Source organism: Rhea pennata, chromosome 33 (assembly GCF_028389875.1).
Source record: "Rhea pennata isolate bPtePen1 chromosome 33, bPtePen1.pri, whole genome shotgun sequence".
NCBI classification, from domain to species: Eukaryota; Metazoa; Chordata; class Aves; order Rheiformes; family Rheidae; genus Rhea; species Rhea pennata.
The window spans coordinates 52,313-68,844 of record NC_084695.1 but is presented as its reverse complement, the minus strand read 5'-3'; the positions used below and the strand labels follow the sequence as shown (position 1 = coordinate 68,844).

The following is a 16,532-nucleotide window of genomic DNA, read 5'->3' as shown; positions in this document are numbered from 1 at the left end:
GCCCAAGGTGGGTCACCCGGAGGATTTAGAGCAAAAAGCAGGGGATTTAGAGCCAGGGAAAAAGAGCAACTGTGCTGCTTTTCAGCCCCTCGAGGACATGGGGCTCCCGCCGTAGCCTCCTCCGGGCACCTGCCCTGCTCTGCCCGGTCCCGGGGTGCTCCCACCTCCTGCTCCCGGGCTATTAATAAACGTGGATTCCACGAAGTCTCCCCTAATCTGCTTAAAGTGTGAGGCCAGCACTTAGGACAGAGGCGGCGGGATGCGGCAGCTGGGAGGAGGCGGGTGCGGGGAGGCGGTCGCCGGCCATGCGGGACCCCGGGCCTTGCGGGTCCTGGGCTATGCGGGATCCCTGAGCCGTGCCGGTCCCGGGCTATGTGGGACCCCGGTCCGATCTCGGGCTGTGCGGGACCTCGAGCCATGCCGGTCCCGGGCTATGCAGAGCCCCGATCCCGCCGGTCCCCGGCTGCGCGACACCCCGAGCCGTGCCGGTCCCGGGCTATGCAGAGCCCCGATCTGCTCCCGTCCCAGGCCTTGCCGGTCACTGGGCCCGGGGCCCGGCAGCGGCGGCAGCGCCGCCCAGGGGGCAGGGCGCGCAGCACCCACCCGGGCCACCTCCGCCCCCCGCGGCGGCGTCTCGCAGGCCTTGCCCACCGTCCAATCGCGGGGCGTCAGCGGCTGCCCTCCGGCCTATCAGAGCTGGCACTTTCGGCGCTCCCCCCCTCCCCCCCCTTCAGGGCGCCGCGCGCGGGGCGGGGGGGCCGCGGCCACCGGCGACGCAGAAGCCGTTGAAGCCGCTCAGGTAGCCGGGCTGGGCCGGGCGCGCGCGCGCGCGGCGGGCCCGAGCCGGGCTCCTCCGGGCGTCTGGGCGCCGCCTCCTCCTGTGCCCGCCGGCCGCAGCCGGGGGGAGGAACCCCAGCACGGGAGGCCGGCCGCCCTGACGCTTGCCGTGTCCCCGCAGCATGCGCGCCGTCGGGGCCTGCACCGCCTCCCTCGGCTCGCTGGGGCTGATGCGGTTTTTCGGCGTGCCCTGGTCGTGGAGCCTGGCGGCCTCGCTGGGCGTCTACATCGGCACCGGCGGCTGGCGGCTGCTGCGCGTCGTCTTCAAGACCGCCCTGCGGGACCTGTTGTGAGTATTGCCCCGCAGTGCTCAGCGTTTCCCCCGAGCCACCTTCGCTGCCCTCGGGAGACCCGTGGGGTTGCGCTGTCGTCCCCGCAGGACGGGAGGTGTGGGTGGGGGCAAGCGTCCGCCTTGCAGCTCGCTCAGAGGCCAAACGGTGCAAAGCGTTCACTGGAGGCAGCTTTTCTTTCTGACAGCCTTCTCTGTGCGTAAGGAGAAGCAAAGAGCGATTCGGGAGGCTCAGTCTTACAAGGAGCAGGTGAACAGCTCGCGACACGGGAGTACGAGCTGCAAAAGCGCCCTTATATGACACGAAACAAGTAGTTCCTAAAGCATTTTCTTAACCTGTGGGAAGAGTTACAGAATGAAGCGTGCTGCCGTTTCGCCTAGACGTAGAGACAGTCAGTACTGGGCCATGTAACCTAAAATGATCGTTTATGACCTACAGATTTGTAAGTCTTTAGGGCTGTCTTCATCTCCTGGGAGTCTGTCATTGCTGTCTCATTTAGTTCCGTGGTTTTTTGGGCCTCTCTGAGGAGATCCCTTTATTGTAAAGGATTTAGGGCCCTTGGGATTGCCAGGGACTGCCTGGCTTTACTGTGGCTGTCAGTGTGCTTTGAAGAGCTGTTTCCTCCTGATTGCATGGCAAGCTAGGAATAATGGCAGAAAATAAACTAGGCAGAATGGAGCCCCTTAAGTATCTGGAAAGTGCAGCTCACCAGTGAAAAGGCTCTTCTGTTCTGTATTTGGCACAGCTTAGTGCAAGGTCACCATGAAAGCCCAGCTCAGTCTGACAAATGCCAACAACTTGTTTCTCAAATGTACCCTTCCCCCTTCTCCAAGGCTTCACTGACCAAGGTTCCTGGTATTGACATTCACTCATGAGAGTTGCGGGGGTTTTAAGTACTAATATTAAATGACCTTTCAAATTTCTGGGGGTTCTTCTAAATTCTTGTTGCACAACAATTTCCTATTTGATGGTGGAAAAATACTGCCTCCGTGTTCCTATCTCCAAAAGGAGATGGAACCCATCATATACACCCAGATCTGCTGTTCTTATTTTGATAATGATGTTATGGAAGTGTACTTTTTGGATATCAGTTATAATTTAGATCTGAAAATCAGCTTGCTAATCAAGAGAGCCAGTATGTCTCTAAATTGTAGTCATTCAGCCAGTATTCATCAGGAGAACCAGAACAATATAAGTGAGACAGTTAAAGTTCAGAGAAGGACTTTTTAAGCTGCCATAAAGCTTAAACTGTGTCAAGGTTTAACTTGCAGCTGCTGCCCAACAGACTTAAGAGAACTATGTAAATTACAGAAGACAGAAAAGCCTCCGCTTCCCTTCCTGATGTGGAAACTGATATGAGTAGTTATCCAGAAGCATCATCCTTAAAAAAATAAATAAATAACCCCCCCCCACAGAACTGCAACATAAAAGGAAGAATTTTTTCAGATTACAAAAAACCATGACAAACATAGTTGCCCGAGAGGTAACACAGAGAATATCCCAGCACAGAGAGGTTTTTCAGTCTGTATGTCTGCACAGAAGCTTGAATCAATATGTTTTGGTGTGAATATTGAACTTCGAGACCTTCATAATTTCTGCTGGAGTTATGCCTTCTCTTTCTTTGCTGCAGTGGCCTCTCAGTGCTGTTACGAGTCAAATATAAGTTGCGAAGGCATCAAAAAGCCAAAAACACTATTCCGAAGATGTTCCAGGATGTTGTCCGCAGGCACCCTGACAAGGTGGCTCTGATTTATGAGGCCACTGGTGAGAAATGGACTTTTAGGTGGCTAGATGAGTACTCCAATGCTGTGGCTAACTACTTCTACCAGCAGGGCTTCCGTCTGGGGGATGTCATTGCAATCTTCATGGAGAGCCGTCCTGAGTTTGTTGGCCTCTGGCTAGGGATGGCAAAAGTTGGCATTGAAGCAGCTCTTATTAACTTTAATTTGCGCTTGGATTCTCTGGTTTACTGTGTGACAACCTCAGGTGCAAAAGCTGTGATCTTTGGAGGAGAGCTGTCTTCAGGTGAGTCACCTGGATGTTTGTCTACATTGTGGTCAAATCGTGCAGTGAAGTGTTAGCTTGGTTCTGAATAAGGCCAAGTCCCATTTAGTGCAGAGATCGACCGTACTAAAAACAAAAAGATATGGCCACATCTGGTCATATTAAAAGTTAGGAACTATACGAGGATGGTAAATCTCCAAATGATTTAAAAATGTGGAAGTGTTCAGTTAATATTTTAGATTAAAGGAGGAGCAGTGCTCTGAGTAGAGTTGTAAGTAGCTTGGTTTCATATGCTGGTGTCTTTCTGGTGTCAGAGGGCACAAACTGAACTTATTGGTTTGATCTAGTTTCACTGGATCTGAAAGAGCTGTGTCTGGAATTTTGTACTTTAGCATAGAAATAGTGAAATGTGCCACTAGGCTTACTTATGTTTCTCTTTTCCTTGGCTAATCACCTTTGCTTATTTTTGCTTAACTTTATCTGCTGTATAATAGGTTTATCAGTGGATGCTGTTTTTAAATACAGCTTTGCTTTTCTAATCAACTTTTCTTCCAACAATTATTGTTAGATGTGATAATTTAATATTCAAAATCATCTGCTTGAAATCCTTCTAGATCATTTGAAGATCATGGCATGGTGGGTCATGTGGAAAAGTAATTTTGCCTAGTTTTGTGATAGGGTCTTTGCTGAACCCAGGACTGTGACTACAGTGATGTTACCTGAACAGATATGACATAAGTATTGTTAAAGAGTCAGTGGTTCTGCAGGTCTTTCCATTACAGTGATGTCATTAGGCACAGTAGGACTCCACACAGTTCACTTTTACCATCGCCTAGAGTGTTGCATTTATTGCAAAAGAGACTTGTTTTGTGTTTCAGCAATATCTGAAGTGAATGGGATGCTGGGGAAGAACATGGCAAAATACTGCTCTGGTGACTATGACCCAGATGTGATTCCTGTGGAGACCAGACATCTTGATCCTCTTCTGAGTACTGCATCAAAGTCGCCTTCAAGTCAGGTTCCAGTCAAAGGTTTAGATGGTAATTTTCTCAATGTTTTTTATTTTTCAATGTGATATGAATAAGAACTGGACTAGGTGACAGTGAAACAAGAAAAATAAGCAAATAAAGAAAGAGAAATTGTTAACTTGCTCTTGGGCTCACAAATAGAATAATAAAAATAAAAGAACAGAACAAAAAAATAAAATCTTGGTTCTAGGACTTTCTGGATTAAGCTTCTCATTATCTGAGATTTCCAGGCTTTACAAAACTCATGTATTTAATACCTAAATGAAGGAGATTGGCACATTCCCTAAGACAACTCTTCCATTGTGTAAGAATGGCTGTTGGAATGCACAGATGCAGAAGCTTGTATTTCCCAGGCTAACATCTTGCTCCGCTACCTTTGCAAATTTATAGGATGTAACGACCTGTGTTGTTGTGTACCCTCTGTCTTTTCCCTGCAACTGACTTGTATGTAATTAAAATCTTCCCTTGTAATAACCCTGTGCTGCAGCTGAGCATCAATGGGTTTATAATAAAGCAGAAGGAAGGAAAGAGGCTAGCTGTGACTAGTCTGTATTTCATATTTTAAGAGAACTAATCACATCTGAGATCAGTAAGGCAGTAGAGTACGTTTTGGTACTTTGGGTACTGTAGGAGGAATGATGCTGCCTTGGGGCTTGTGGTATCTCTTCCTTTAGATTATCTTTTTTGCTATGGAATCTCAGAAATCCTGCCCTACTGTCAGTCACAGTTTGAGACCTGTCCTCTGGAGTCATCTCCCATTAGTGTCTGACCTAGAGAGTTAACCTAGTTCCATGGCAATTTACAAGTAGAGGTAAAATTCGCGACCTTAAGGCTTTGAAAACCAGTTATTCAGGTTTCTGTATTTACCGTCACAGATGACATTCAGGAGCACCACAGATTCCGTACTAGGGCTGCAAATTGACTTTTGTGCCAGCTTTGGCAGCCTACTATCTGCTGTGCTGTCACCATTTCAAAGCAGTTCCTCAGCTGATACGAACAAAGCCTAAAATACCAGCCCTGTGGGGATTTTTCTCAAGCAGGTGAGAATAGTCTGTCTGGCACCTGACTCCTCTTTCTGTTCTTCTAGATCGACTCTTTTATATCTATACTTCAGGTACAACAGGAATGCCGAAAGCTGCCATTGTGGTGCACAGCAGGTGAGGACCTGAAGAGGTACTTCCCCCTTGAGGTACTTTTCACATAGTGAAACTCAAGGTTTTACCTATTTTACCTCCTGAGCACGCACTGTGTTCTTACAGGTATTATCGGATAGCAGCCTTTGGTTACTATGCATACAAAATGCGCCCTGATGATATCCTCTACAACTGCCTGCCGCTGTATCATTCTGCAGGTAAACTTGCTTCCTCTCTGAGGCAGAGGTCCACCCCCATGCATGTTATGATCCTTTTGCTGCTGGGATCCCTCATGTGCCTTTACAAGTGAATGAAGTAGAATGACCAAAGCTAACAGCAGCGATCCTTGTTTTCCAGGTAATATTATGGGAGTTGGCCAGTGTCTAATCCATGGCCTCACTGTGGTAATCAGGAAGAAGTTCTCAGCCAGTCGCTTCTGGGATGACTGCACAAAATACAAATGCACGGTGAGGGAGCTGATGAAACTTCTAACAGAGCAGTTGCTGTCTTTGCTGCCTAACTGTAGTCTCTCTGGTGCTGTCAGTATGCTGCTTAATTACTGATCTCCAGATAGTGTTTCCCCATTGTTAGCCTGTCACCTGTCCCTTTCTTTTCTTACTGGTCTATATCAGTTTTTGCCTCCTGTGTTCCTGTCATTCCTTCCTCATTGTTCAGTAGCAGCTTTTGTCCAGTTCTGAATGTCCTTCCTTTGCCATCTATCCCTTGACCCTTGGTAAATTTAGAGGTACTGGCACCAAAATGTGTTTGAATTGCCAGTGCCACATCAGGAACGCGGGGTTTTGCATCCTCCTCTGGCTGGAAAGCTTTTCCGGAATCTTACTGCATGAGGAGCGTCTGCTGAGGAATCTTCTTTGCATTTCATTGTCAATAAATATCTGCTTGTGTTTGTTCCAACGTTATCTTCTAACTTGAGCAACTCTTCATCCTTCTTGGTGGTTTTCTTGCCCTTCCCCCCTCTGCCTCCCCCGGATATTTATAGATAGTAATTGGATCTCCACTCAGACTTAATTTTGCCAGTTAAGACAAGCCAAGTTCTTACTTTGTGTTTGGCTGCCCATTCCTCATATCCTTCTAGAGGTCCTTCAGGACCTGTTGAAGTATGTAGCCATACCTGATGTGTACGTGTAGCTTGATGCATATTGAGGAGTCCCTTCTCCTCTCTCTTTCCTGATGTTAATTTGCTGGTTCCTGAGGGCAGCAGCTGTATTACCTTTACATAGTTTTTCATAGAAACCCAACTTAAACTGTGAATGTTTACAAGTTTATTAAAATGTCTGACATGTCTAGGTACATTGACGCCAGTGGCCTCTTAGTTGGCTTTTTCCAAGGCACTGTAAGGATTACCTGAAGCCTGAGCTATGTTTTTGTATTTACCACTTCAGATTATTCAGTACATCGGGGAAATCTGCAGGTATCTTCTGAATCAGCCAGTACGAGAGTCGGAGACCCAACACTGTGTGCGACTAGCAGTGGGTAATGGTTTGAGACCCACCATATGGGAAGACTTTACAAAGCGCTTTCGAATTAAACAGATTGGAGAGTTCTATGGAGCCACCGAATGTAACTGTAGCATTGCAAATTTGGATGGAAAGGTAAGGAAAGAAGTGATTATAGTGGAAGGCTAGGGAAAAGTACAAAGAAAGAAAAATCTCTGCTTGCGTTCCTTACTGCTCTGCATATTGCATCCTAACCTTCTTGCAAGGGATGACAGAGAACTAATATGATGATTAGGGGTATCATGCACAAAAATAGGGGATAAATCTTGTATTTGGGGTAAATTTGTTTGTTCCCTGTTAAATGGAGGAGAAAGAAAGATCAGAGAATTCCCAGAAAGCAGTAATACATAAACTAAGGAATTTACTTTAGCCTTTTGTTTTCCTCTACCTTTTGGAAGGTTGGTGCCTGTGGTTTCAACAGTCGGATATTGCCCAATGTTTATCCCATTCGTTTGGTGAAGGTCAACGAGGACTCAATGGAGCTGATCCGTGATTCTAGGGGGCTGTGTATCCCCTGTCGCCCAGGTGAATGTTAATCTCAACAAATGAATAACAGCTTTATTCTTAAAAAGAAAAGAAAGAAAAGAAAGAAAAAGAAAGAAAAGCTAATGAGCTCTGGTTGGTTTAAGTGGTTTCCTGTGGTTTCCCATGCAGTACATAGACTTCCACTTCTAGCTATTTCCTTCAAAGATACTTGCTTTGACGTCTTTGACGTACAGCAAGCACATATTGATGTTTATAAAGTTTAACCGTTTATGAAACACCATCAATTGTTGTCATCCTATGGTGTCTGATCCTGTTTTCTGTAGGAGAGCCGGGATTACTTGTAGGTCAGATAAATCAGCAGGATCCCCTGCGTCGATTTGATGGCTACGTCAGTGAGAGCGCCACCAACAAGAAGATAGCTTACAACGTGTTTGAAAAAGGGGACCAGGCGTACCTTTCAGGTACTGTCAGTATGAGCACTGGATTCACCAATACTGACTGCAGACATTCTTCAGCATTGTGTAGGAGATGATCTTAAATTTTCATTGATAAAATTCTAAAGGTTTTAAATTTTATCTGAGAATAGAGAGATTTTTCTTTTGAGAGACAGACTGGTGAGAGTTTAAAAGTTACTAGCTTTTGAGCTGTTCTGAATTTAATGAGAAATATTTAAATCTCAAGATGAGTATGTTCAGGAGAGGTTTTTCCTCTGCTCTTCTAATGTTTGCAGAATCACACAGAATCACAGAATGGTTGAGGTTGGAAGGGACCTTGGGAGATCTAGTCCATCCCCCCTGCTCAAGCAGGGTCACCTAGAGCACGTTGGACAGGATTGCATCCAGGCAGGTTTTGAATATCTCTAGAGGAGACTCCACAACCTCTCTCGGCAACCTGTTCCAAAATGCTGGAGTGTTTTCTTTTTTGTCCTATAACACGGTGATGCAGTATGCTGCAGTGAGCTGAAAAGTCACTAGTCTAGCTCTGTATCTCCCTGGGAAGAAGGCAGTGCTGAATCTGCATGGCGAATCAGGGGACAGGAAGGCAGTTTTGAGTGCTGCAAAGCCTGAGGTCTGAGATGGTTTGGTGTCTTCTGTCTCCCTCCCAGGGGACGTGTTAGTGATGGATGAACTGGGTTACATGTACTTCAAAGATCGCAGTGGGGACACCTTCCGATGGCGAGGAGAGAATGTCTCCACCACAGAAGTAGAAGGAATTTTGAGTCACATCCTCAACCAGACAGACGTTGCAGTGTATGGAGTGGAAGTACCAGGTAAAACGTAGGTCAGAACTCTCAAGGTTTAAGGAGAAAAGCAAGTATTAGTCAAGCATACTAGATTTTCATTGAACTGCAAAACAGGTAGAAATCAGTCACCTCTGCTAAAACTGGGTACCCCAAAATGAGCAGGTATGATAGAGACTGACAGTGGAGTTTGACATATCTGTATCTGTTCTGAGCAGTAGAAATAACTTGACACCCGCTAGTGATCCATGCTGCTAGAGGTGGAGTCTTCATTTGGAGGAAGGTATGTCATTTAGAGATTTGTGTCTATTTGTTTCTTAATAAGGAAAGTTTTTATGATGAACTTCACAGAAGCTCTTGGTGTGAAAAGACCCTTCCGTAGAAACAGCTGGGTGTTTGCGCCCTTAAATCTTCAAGTAATGCAGAAAGGGAGATTGGGGAGAATGGGTCAGAGGTGGGCACAAGGATGAGAATGCAATGGCCAGTCATTTGTTCCGGGTGGTGCTACTCCAGTGGTGAAGATCTGGAAGATCTTGGCTCCTGAAAGTTTTCGTTTGTGAAGCCTGGGTTTCTGGCACAGCGAAGTAATACAGAACAAAACAGGTCTTTTGGAGAGGATGTATAAATAGCTCTGAAGCAATGTAGGTTTAAATAAAGCGTTTGGACAAAGTTAGAGTGAACAAGAGGGAATGTCCCCTGAGAGGAGAAATCTGTCTTGAGCAAGTGTTGATGGGAGTGCTTCTCGTTACGGCAGTTCGGTCCCCTAAATTTTTATTCTAGTGTATGTGAGAGAAATCTGATAAAAACAAGACCTGTGCTAGCTTTTGGGGGCAAGGCTTTGTGGTTTTACCCACATGGGAAAACCGCATGGGAAAACTGGGAATCGCAGTCTGCACTTCTCTTCATCAAGTTGCAGTTTGCTTCAGTGTGAAGGTGGAAGGGTGAAATATCTGTGCTTGAATCTGTTAAATATTCCATACTTAACCCAATTACTGCTCCTCCTTTGCCTGTAATCTTCATTTAAGCTGTGCTGTTTTATTTCAGGGGTGGAAGGAAAAGCTGGAATGGCTGCGATCGCAGATCCTAAAGCTAAAGTGAATCCCAACGTTTTGTATCAGGAGCTACAGAAGGTGCTGCCTCCCTATGCCCGGCCCATCTTCCTCCGTTTCTTACCCCAGGTTGACACCACAGGTACCAGTGTTTCATATGTCAACTGTTCTCTTAATAACTCTGGGGCTGTTGAGATCCAAAAGGAAACTGGCAGGGTCAGTGTTGTACTGCAAAAAGCTGAGAAACCTGTACTAGATACTTTAGACTGGAGTTGATTGGTTGCTGTCCTGTGCTGCTCTTTCAGGCATTTCACAATGCAGTCCCTGAAGTGCATAACATCTAGAATGCCAGGCACATAGTCACCATTAATAAAAATAATGACTGTAGTAGAGTCTTAAACACAAAATTAGCTAACTCTAAGAGAGAAGACCTTTATAGGGAGAGGAGAAAAAAAAAGAAGCCTTTGTCCATTGTAATAATTCCTGCAAGATCTGTGCCAGTGTGGACAAGTTATTTGTACAGGTCAACTGGAGCCTTTTACCCAACGGTGAAGCTCTTGTAAATAGTATCTGGTTAGCTCTGAAGTAACCTAATGGGTATGCACAAACTGCTGTTGAACAAATGTGCACAGAAGCTCTTGACTCCTTTAACTTTTTCACATGCTAACGTTTGGCCTTACTTTAGTCATTCAACACGCACATACTCTTAAGCTTTCTTATGGTACGACTAACAGCCACCTCAACCGCTAAAACAGCTAATGATCTGGCTGCTTTTTGTTTTCAGTTTCTCAGGAATCCAGACACTCCTTTTCTCAACCTATGTGCAAGAAGAAGTAAAAGTTGCACAAACTTCATATAACTGAATAACAACCCATTTAGTTACAAGCTTCAGTAAGTTGCTAATTCTCAGTCAAAGCTATAAACTAAAAGTGAAATGCCAACTAGGATGTCTTCCTCACTGTTTAAAAAGGTTTTTTGATGCTAATTATTTTTAATGTTTGTTTTTTCTTTTTTCTCCCTTGAAGGTACATTTAAGATTCAGAAAACCCGCTTACAGAGGGAAGGATTTGACCCCCATCAAACATCAGATCGGTTATTTTTTCTGGATCTAAAATTGGGGAAATATGTTCCACTGGATGAGTGCATTTATGAAAGGATTTGTGCTGGAAAAGTTACTTTATGATCTAGTCTGAAGTCAGTCTTTCTACAGAAAATTATGACTAATTGAAGGGGTGATGCTTGTGGGAAGCAGTGGATTCCTGCTTAATATGCAATGTGAGTTCCTTAAACGGTGAATCACTAGCAGCGAAAAATCCTGTGAGATGTTTCCCTTGCCTAAAGCACATTAACCTGAGACCTCCTTCAGTGAGCACTGACATGCCATTAATCTGCTGTTAAATATCTAGAGAGAGTATTTTTTGTAACCACTACAAACCTAGGTCCTTTGTGCAACCTGGGAGAAGTTTTATGGTTATATTTATTTATGTCCTAAGGATAAATGGGGATGTTCATGCCCTGCACAGGTTTCTTCCTGCTTCAACTCTGAACTCTACTTACCAAGCTAGAAGACTCTAATAGTGTCTGCTTCAGGCAGACCTTAATCATCTTTTAATTGTCTAAGCTCACATTTTACCCTAACTATACATTGGAAATCTCACATTGAAGTGTGTCATGCCCTTAGGGCAGGAGAATTATGGACATTAGTTAGGATAGCATCTGGAGTCATTGCAGGCTTTGATATACAGGACGAGTAAGTTGCTAGCTAATGAAGACATACTGTACGTGCTGTGGACTCCAACTGTGGAACATGAGCGGGGCGATGCTGCTCTACAGAGCTACACCTAGGAGAACAGGCGAGTGAAAACACCAGTGTGCTTTTTCCTCACCCAGGAGACAGCGTGGTAAATGGCCGTGCCAGCCAGGAGCTGTGTGGTGATGTTACACCATGCTAATGCGAAGCCTTAGGAAATGTTAATTTTGATGCTGCGGTGCTTCGATTTGCCCTGTCAGCTTTCATTGGCCGTCTACAGGAGAGGAGGCAAGCTCCAAAGACAGGCCCGGGTCACCGGAAGCAAACCAGGAGAGCAAATTTTTGTTTCAAAGGCTATTCTTCTCAATATGGGAGAAACCTACAGCTACAGGACACCTGTTTCCATATGTTGCTACCGGCACTACAACTCTGTTCTGTTCTATATTTAGGATTTACAGGCTTGGCCTTTGTGCCTCGGTCTAATCATTTCGAGGCAGGTGCCTGCCTGTGCCCCCGCTTCACCCCCCAGAAGGACTGGGAGTGACTCCCACCTGGCCGTGGCAGCTCATGCATCCATCCCCCGATGCCTTAAGGAACCTCAAACGAACTAATACTTGGTAATGCAAGTTGTGGTGGAGGAGCCATGTTCTGCTGCTGCCCCTGTCACAGGGGTGGTGGCAGTGTTTGCCTGGGGAACACAGATGTGGGAGTCTGACCCGAAGCCTCTTCCTTGCTCTGTCAGAGACTAGTGCTTCGTGCACGGTCTTTTTATAAGGACCTCGCTCGTGCTTTTCAGTCATGATGTTTAAGTGTTTGGATGGTGGAAATTGAGTTAACTGCCAATGGTGTAAAACTGTAAACATGATAGGTAAGGTGCCTATTTTGTCTTTTTTTCCATCCAGCTGCAGCCAGGGCAGGAAATTGCTGTGCAGCAGCGGCCGGGCGCGCTTCCCGCGGCGTGTCGCGGGCGGGCGGGCACCCGTGGGGCCAGGCGGCCTGCGCCCGAGGTCCCGCGCTTTCTCCGAGGCGCTGGGTTGCTGGGCAACGCGGCGGCGCGGGGCTCCGCCCCTTCCGGCCCCGCCACAGCGGCCCGTGCAGGGTACGGCGCGCAGCTTCCGGCCGTGCCTGGCGGCCGCCGCCCCCGCCGTCTTTCTCGCAGCCGCCGTGCCCGGCCCGGCCCGGCCATGCCCCGCTCCGCGCCCCGCCACATCTCGGTGTTCCCCTCGCCTCAGGAGCTGGGCTCCTCCCTGGCCCAGCTGGTGGCCCAGCGCGCGGCCGAGGCCGGCGGCCGCTTCTCGCTGGGGCTGTCGGGCGGGAGCCTGGTGCGGATCCTCTCCCAGGAGCTCCCGGCCGCCGCCGGCCCCGCTGCGCCGGCCCGCTGGCTCCTGGCCTTCTGCGACGAGCGCCTGGTGCCGCCCGAGCACCCGGAGAGCACCTTCGGGGCCTACAAGGTGAGCGAGGCCGGGGGTGACGCGGGCCGCCGCGCCCAGGCCGCCCCTGACCGCCCCTCGCTCGTCTCCTCAGGCCCAGCTGCTGCCGCGGCTGCCCGTGCCCGAGCGACAGGTGCTCGCCGTCACCCACAGCCTGCCCGCGACTGCCGCCGCTGCCGACTACGCCGCCAGGCTCCGAGAGGTACCGCCGGCGGGGAGCAGGCTGCACCGGCCGCTCCGGGCCGCTGCTTTCCCGGGGGACGGGCAAGCTCCCTGGCCCCGGGAGCTGGTGCCTCCTGTGGGGGTTACCGGGCTCCGCATCCCCTCGCATTTCTCCTGTTAAAAGGGTAGCATCTCGCTGGCCAGACAGCAAGCACTATGCCTGCAGGAACGGGGCTCTTCTTTGAGCTGATGAGGTGAGCGGGCTTAAGGAAGGGCCAGGACTGAGGAGAAGCTGTTCCACCCAGCTCTGTGCGTGCTCTTTATGATGTTCTGTTCCAGTTTAGCTTATCAGTGACTGCTCTGGCAAAGGGGCGTGAACTGCTGCTGTTCTTTCTCCCCTGTCAGGTGGTTATACCACATGACAGTGCTCAAGCATAGAGCACCTGAGAAGCTTTAAGGCCTGACCATAGAGACTCATCAGGATACAGTAGCAGCAGCATCCTGCGCTTCTACAGTTCAGTTCCCAGCATAATTTACTCCTTTTCAAAATGCCACCTATCTGAATGACCAGAGTTTTTATCTTCTGTTTAATCTCTTTTTTTTTTTTTTTTTTTTTTTTTTTTTTTTTTTTATAGGCTTTTCAGGTTGAGAACCTCCCCATTTTTGATTTGCTGATTTTAGGAGTAGGGCCAGATGGTCACACTTGCTCCCTCTTTCCATATCATCCCCTTTTACAGGTAAGCTTGTAGAACCAGGAGGGGATTTGGCTTAACAAAATATGAGTTGTGCTTATTGGACTGCTCCGAGTTTGTCTGTCTTCCTTATAACTCTGACTTTAACTGTCCTTAGTTGATGTGCGAAACACGGGACCAGTGGCTCCTCGTGTCTTGTTTTTTGTATGTATGTGGTTGTGTTTATGACTGTAACTGAAAGTCATTGTCTGTCCACTGGAGTTTAACTCTGACGAGTGAATATGTGGATGTTATCACTCTGCTGTTTTGATAAGTAGCTCACAAATTGCGTTCATAAAACTAGCAGTCTGATCTTGGACTCCTTGGAGTGAACAAAGGCAATCTTGGTTTAGGCGGAGACGTGGAAAGTTTACGAATCTGCTGCTGTAGCCTAGATTGTCCTCAATAACGATCTTTTGCCTCACTCATTGCTTTCAGTTAGGCAACTTACTTTTCTGTTTGGAACATATTGCATCTACCTTGATTTGGTAGTTCTCTTGCTTTGTTCTGATTTTTTTTTCCGCATGTTTTTTTGCCCTAATAGGAGAAAGAGAAAATTGTTGCTGCTATTACTGATTCTCCAAAGCCCCCACCAGAGCGGATAACACTAACTCTACCTGTGCTTAATGCAGCACGAACTGTTGTGTTTGTTGCTACAGGGGAAGGTAAAGCTGCTGTTTTAAAGGTATGTATGGTTTGAAAACAGATAATTAACATTTTTAATGTAAATCGAGATTATCAGCAGATATTTTGGGAGAAGAGTGCTTTACTGACTTTTCTGGAGAGCCAGGCGCTATGGTTGCGCCTGCCATTTAATCAAAGGTCTATTTTCTATAGCAGTAGGGGTAAAAACATGGCAGTATTTTAGTGAAAGTCTGAAACTTTCTTTTAAGATGTGGTGAATCGTTTAAAGTTCGTGTTGGTTTGTGATACTCTTTCTTTCAGTCTGCTGAAACATTGTTCTGTTTCTTTGAACAGCGCATTTTGGAAGGTGATGAGGAAAAGCCCCTTCCCGCTGCTCTTGTTCAACCTCATGCTGGGCAGCTGCACTGGTTCCTGGATGAGTCTGCAGCCAAGGAACTGACTGTTCCCTTTGAGAAACATTCAATCTTGTAGAACCAAATGTTTGACCAGGTTTCCTGGTAGGAATCTGGCAGCGGTAAATGCAGTACCTGCACAGATCAAGGACTCCACATTTGGTTGTAGTACTTGGGGGTGGCACAAAACTAATGTTATCTTTTGTTTCTTTTTCTTTTTCTTTGTTTTTCCACTCCACAAGTGGTATTTTGTGGAGCACTGTGTAATAATCTCTTTGGCTTGGTATGGACATATGCATCTGGTTTCTAGTTGCAAATGGATAGGCTTGGAATTGCACAAGGTAACAATATAATGCAGTCTGTTTTGTGGATGGTCGCTGTGATGTCAAGTGAATGTACAATATTAAAGATACAAATTTCAGCTGTTTTTCTCTTGTTTACTTTTTCACCTGGTCATGATGTTGTGTGAATAGCAACCAAGAGTTGAAAGAGCAGGTGCAGGATTTTGGATATCCTGGACTCTTGCTGTCTGTCATCTCTGTGTCATCGCGCTGTCATGCAGATCGTGTTTGAACACCCCTGAACCCTCTGGTTTTAGAGTAATCTTTTGTTTCCCTTGCTGGTTTTATTGGACTGCTCTCAGGTTATTTGTCTTCATTATAACCCTGACTTTAACTGTCTTTAGTTTACATGTGAAGCATAGGGACAGTGGCTCCTCCTCTGCTGTTTTTTGTAAGTATGTAGAGGGTCTGTTCTTTAGTTTCTATTAAAGATCTTTGGTTGTGCTATTCATGAATCTAGACTGTTGAGAGGTTACCACTGAAGAAACTCATACATGTGTTTTGGTCATCTGAAGAGGGAGAGGGGCTGTTGCTCTTTGGGTGGCATCCTGAAGCTCAGATAAATTACAGTGATGCAGTCCTAGGAGTGTAACCGGTCCAAGAAGAAGAATCTGTGAATGGACTGAGGTAAGTTTTTGGCTCAAAGGCTTTCAGTCCTCCTTTTTTATGCCTTCAGCTGTTGGTTTTGGAATGTTTTGAGTTTGCATGGAGTCCAACGATCTGTTAGCGCATAGCAGGAAAGAAAAGAAAAAGTATTCCAGTCTTTACAGATGAAGCTCAGTCAGGAAAGAAAAATGACTTATTTGCTAGGAAATGCAGCATTTCCGTGCCAGACTTGGGAACAAAAGCCATGAATTCAGATTCCTGGGTTATAAAAGGAAGGTGATGTGATTTTTTTTTTTTTTTTTTTTTTTTTACAAATCAGTTGTGCGGAAGCTGGTCAGGACTTTGAGCATTTTTGTTGACAGAATTCTGGTAGGAGCTATAAAATAGGACTGGTTAGCGACTGTTCTCGTTGTTCCCATAGGCTATGTTTGAAATTAGTTACGAGGAGATCCAGACAGAATGTCACAAACATCTTCGCACCTGTGATTTTTGCTGCTGTTCCTCTCTGAGGGCAGATGTGGTCTTGGTGCTGGAGGAGGAAGCAAACTTGCCAACTGAAATGCTAGGCAGAAAAATGCATCTGTACTCCTCTGATTTTCCCCTTCGCTTTCCCCTTCCCCCATGCATACAGGGAAAGGAGCTGCGGAGGAATCTTGTGTGCAGTGCTTTCAGTGTTTGACTGCAGCGGTTTCCTCCTCTCCACCCACTGACTTTTACTGCTGCTTTCATCTTTCTGCTATTCACAGACAAAATTAAACATATTTTCCCCAACATCTGGTGAAGTTTCCATGTCTCTTTACTAAGAGCTCTATCTTCTCCGTGAGACTAACGTCTGGTGAGACTCCTGTGACTTTGTGACTGGTTATCGTGTCAACCTGCCTTTTTACAGTT

The 16,532-nt window shown here is 46.6% G+C and overlaps 2 protein-coding genes across 2 annotated transcripts; both read left to right on the top strand.

Moving 5' to 3' along the window:
* Positions 1-734: 734 nt before the first annotated feature.
* Positions 735-11,102, top strand: SLC27A1 (solute carrier family 27 member 1). Its single transcript, XM_062598412.1, has 13 exons — positions 735-799; positions 959-1,126; positions 2,758-3,152; positions 4,010-4,171; positions 5,247-5,316; positions 5,419-5,510; positions 5,650-5,759; positions 6,696-6,905; positions 7,208-7,334; positions 7,619-7,756; positions 8,401-8,565; positions 9,580-9,726; positions 10,610-11,102. Exons 2-13 carry the CDS (start codon positions 960-962, stop codon positions 10,765-10,767), a joined length of 1,941 nt encoding a protein of 646 aa, XP_062454396.1. The 5' UTR covers positions 735-799; position 959; the 3' UTR covers positions 10,768-11,102.
* A 1,321-nt stretch (positions 11,103-12,423) lies between these two features.
* PGLS (6-phosphogluconolactonase) lies at positions 12,424-15,115 on the top strand. Its single transcript, XM_062598434.1, has 5 exons — positions 12,424-12,785; positions 12,859-12,966; positions 13,562-13,663; positions 14,202-14,342; positions 14,636-15,115. The coding sequence occupies exons 1-5, from the start codon at positions 12,519-12,521 to the stop codon at positions 14,771-14,773; spliced, it is 756 nt and encodes a 251-aa protein (XP_062454418.1). The 5' UTR covers positions 12,424-12,518; the 3' UTR covers positions 14,774-15,115.
* Positions 15,116-16,532: the final 1,417 nt, after the last annotated feature.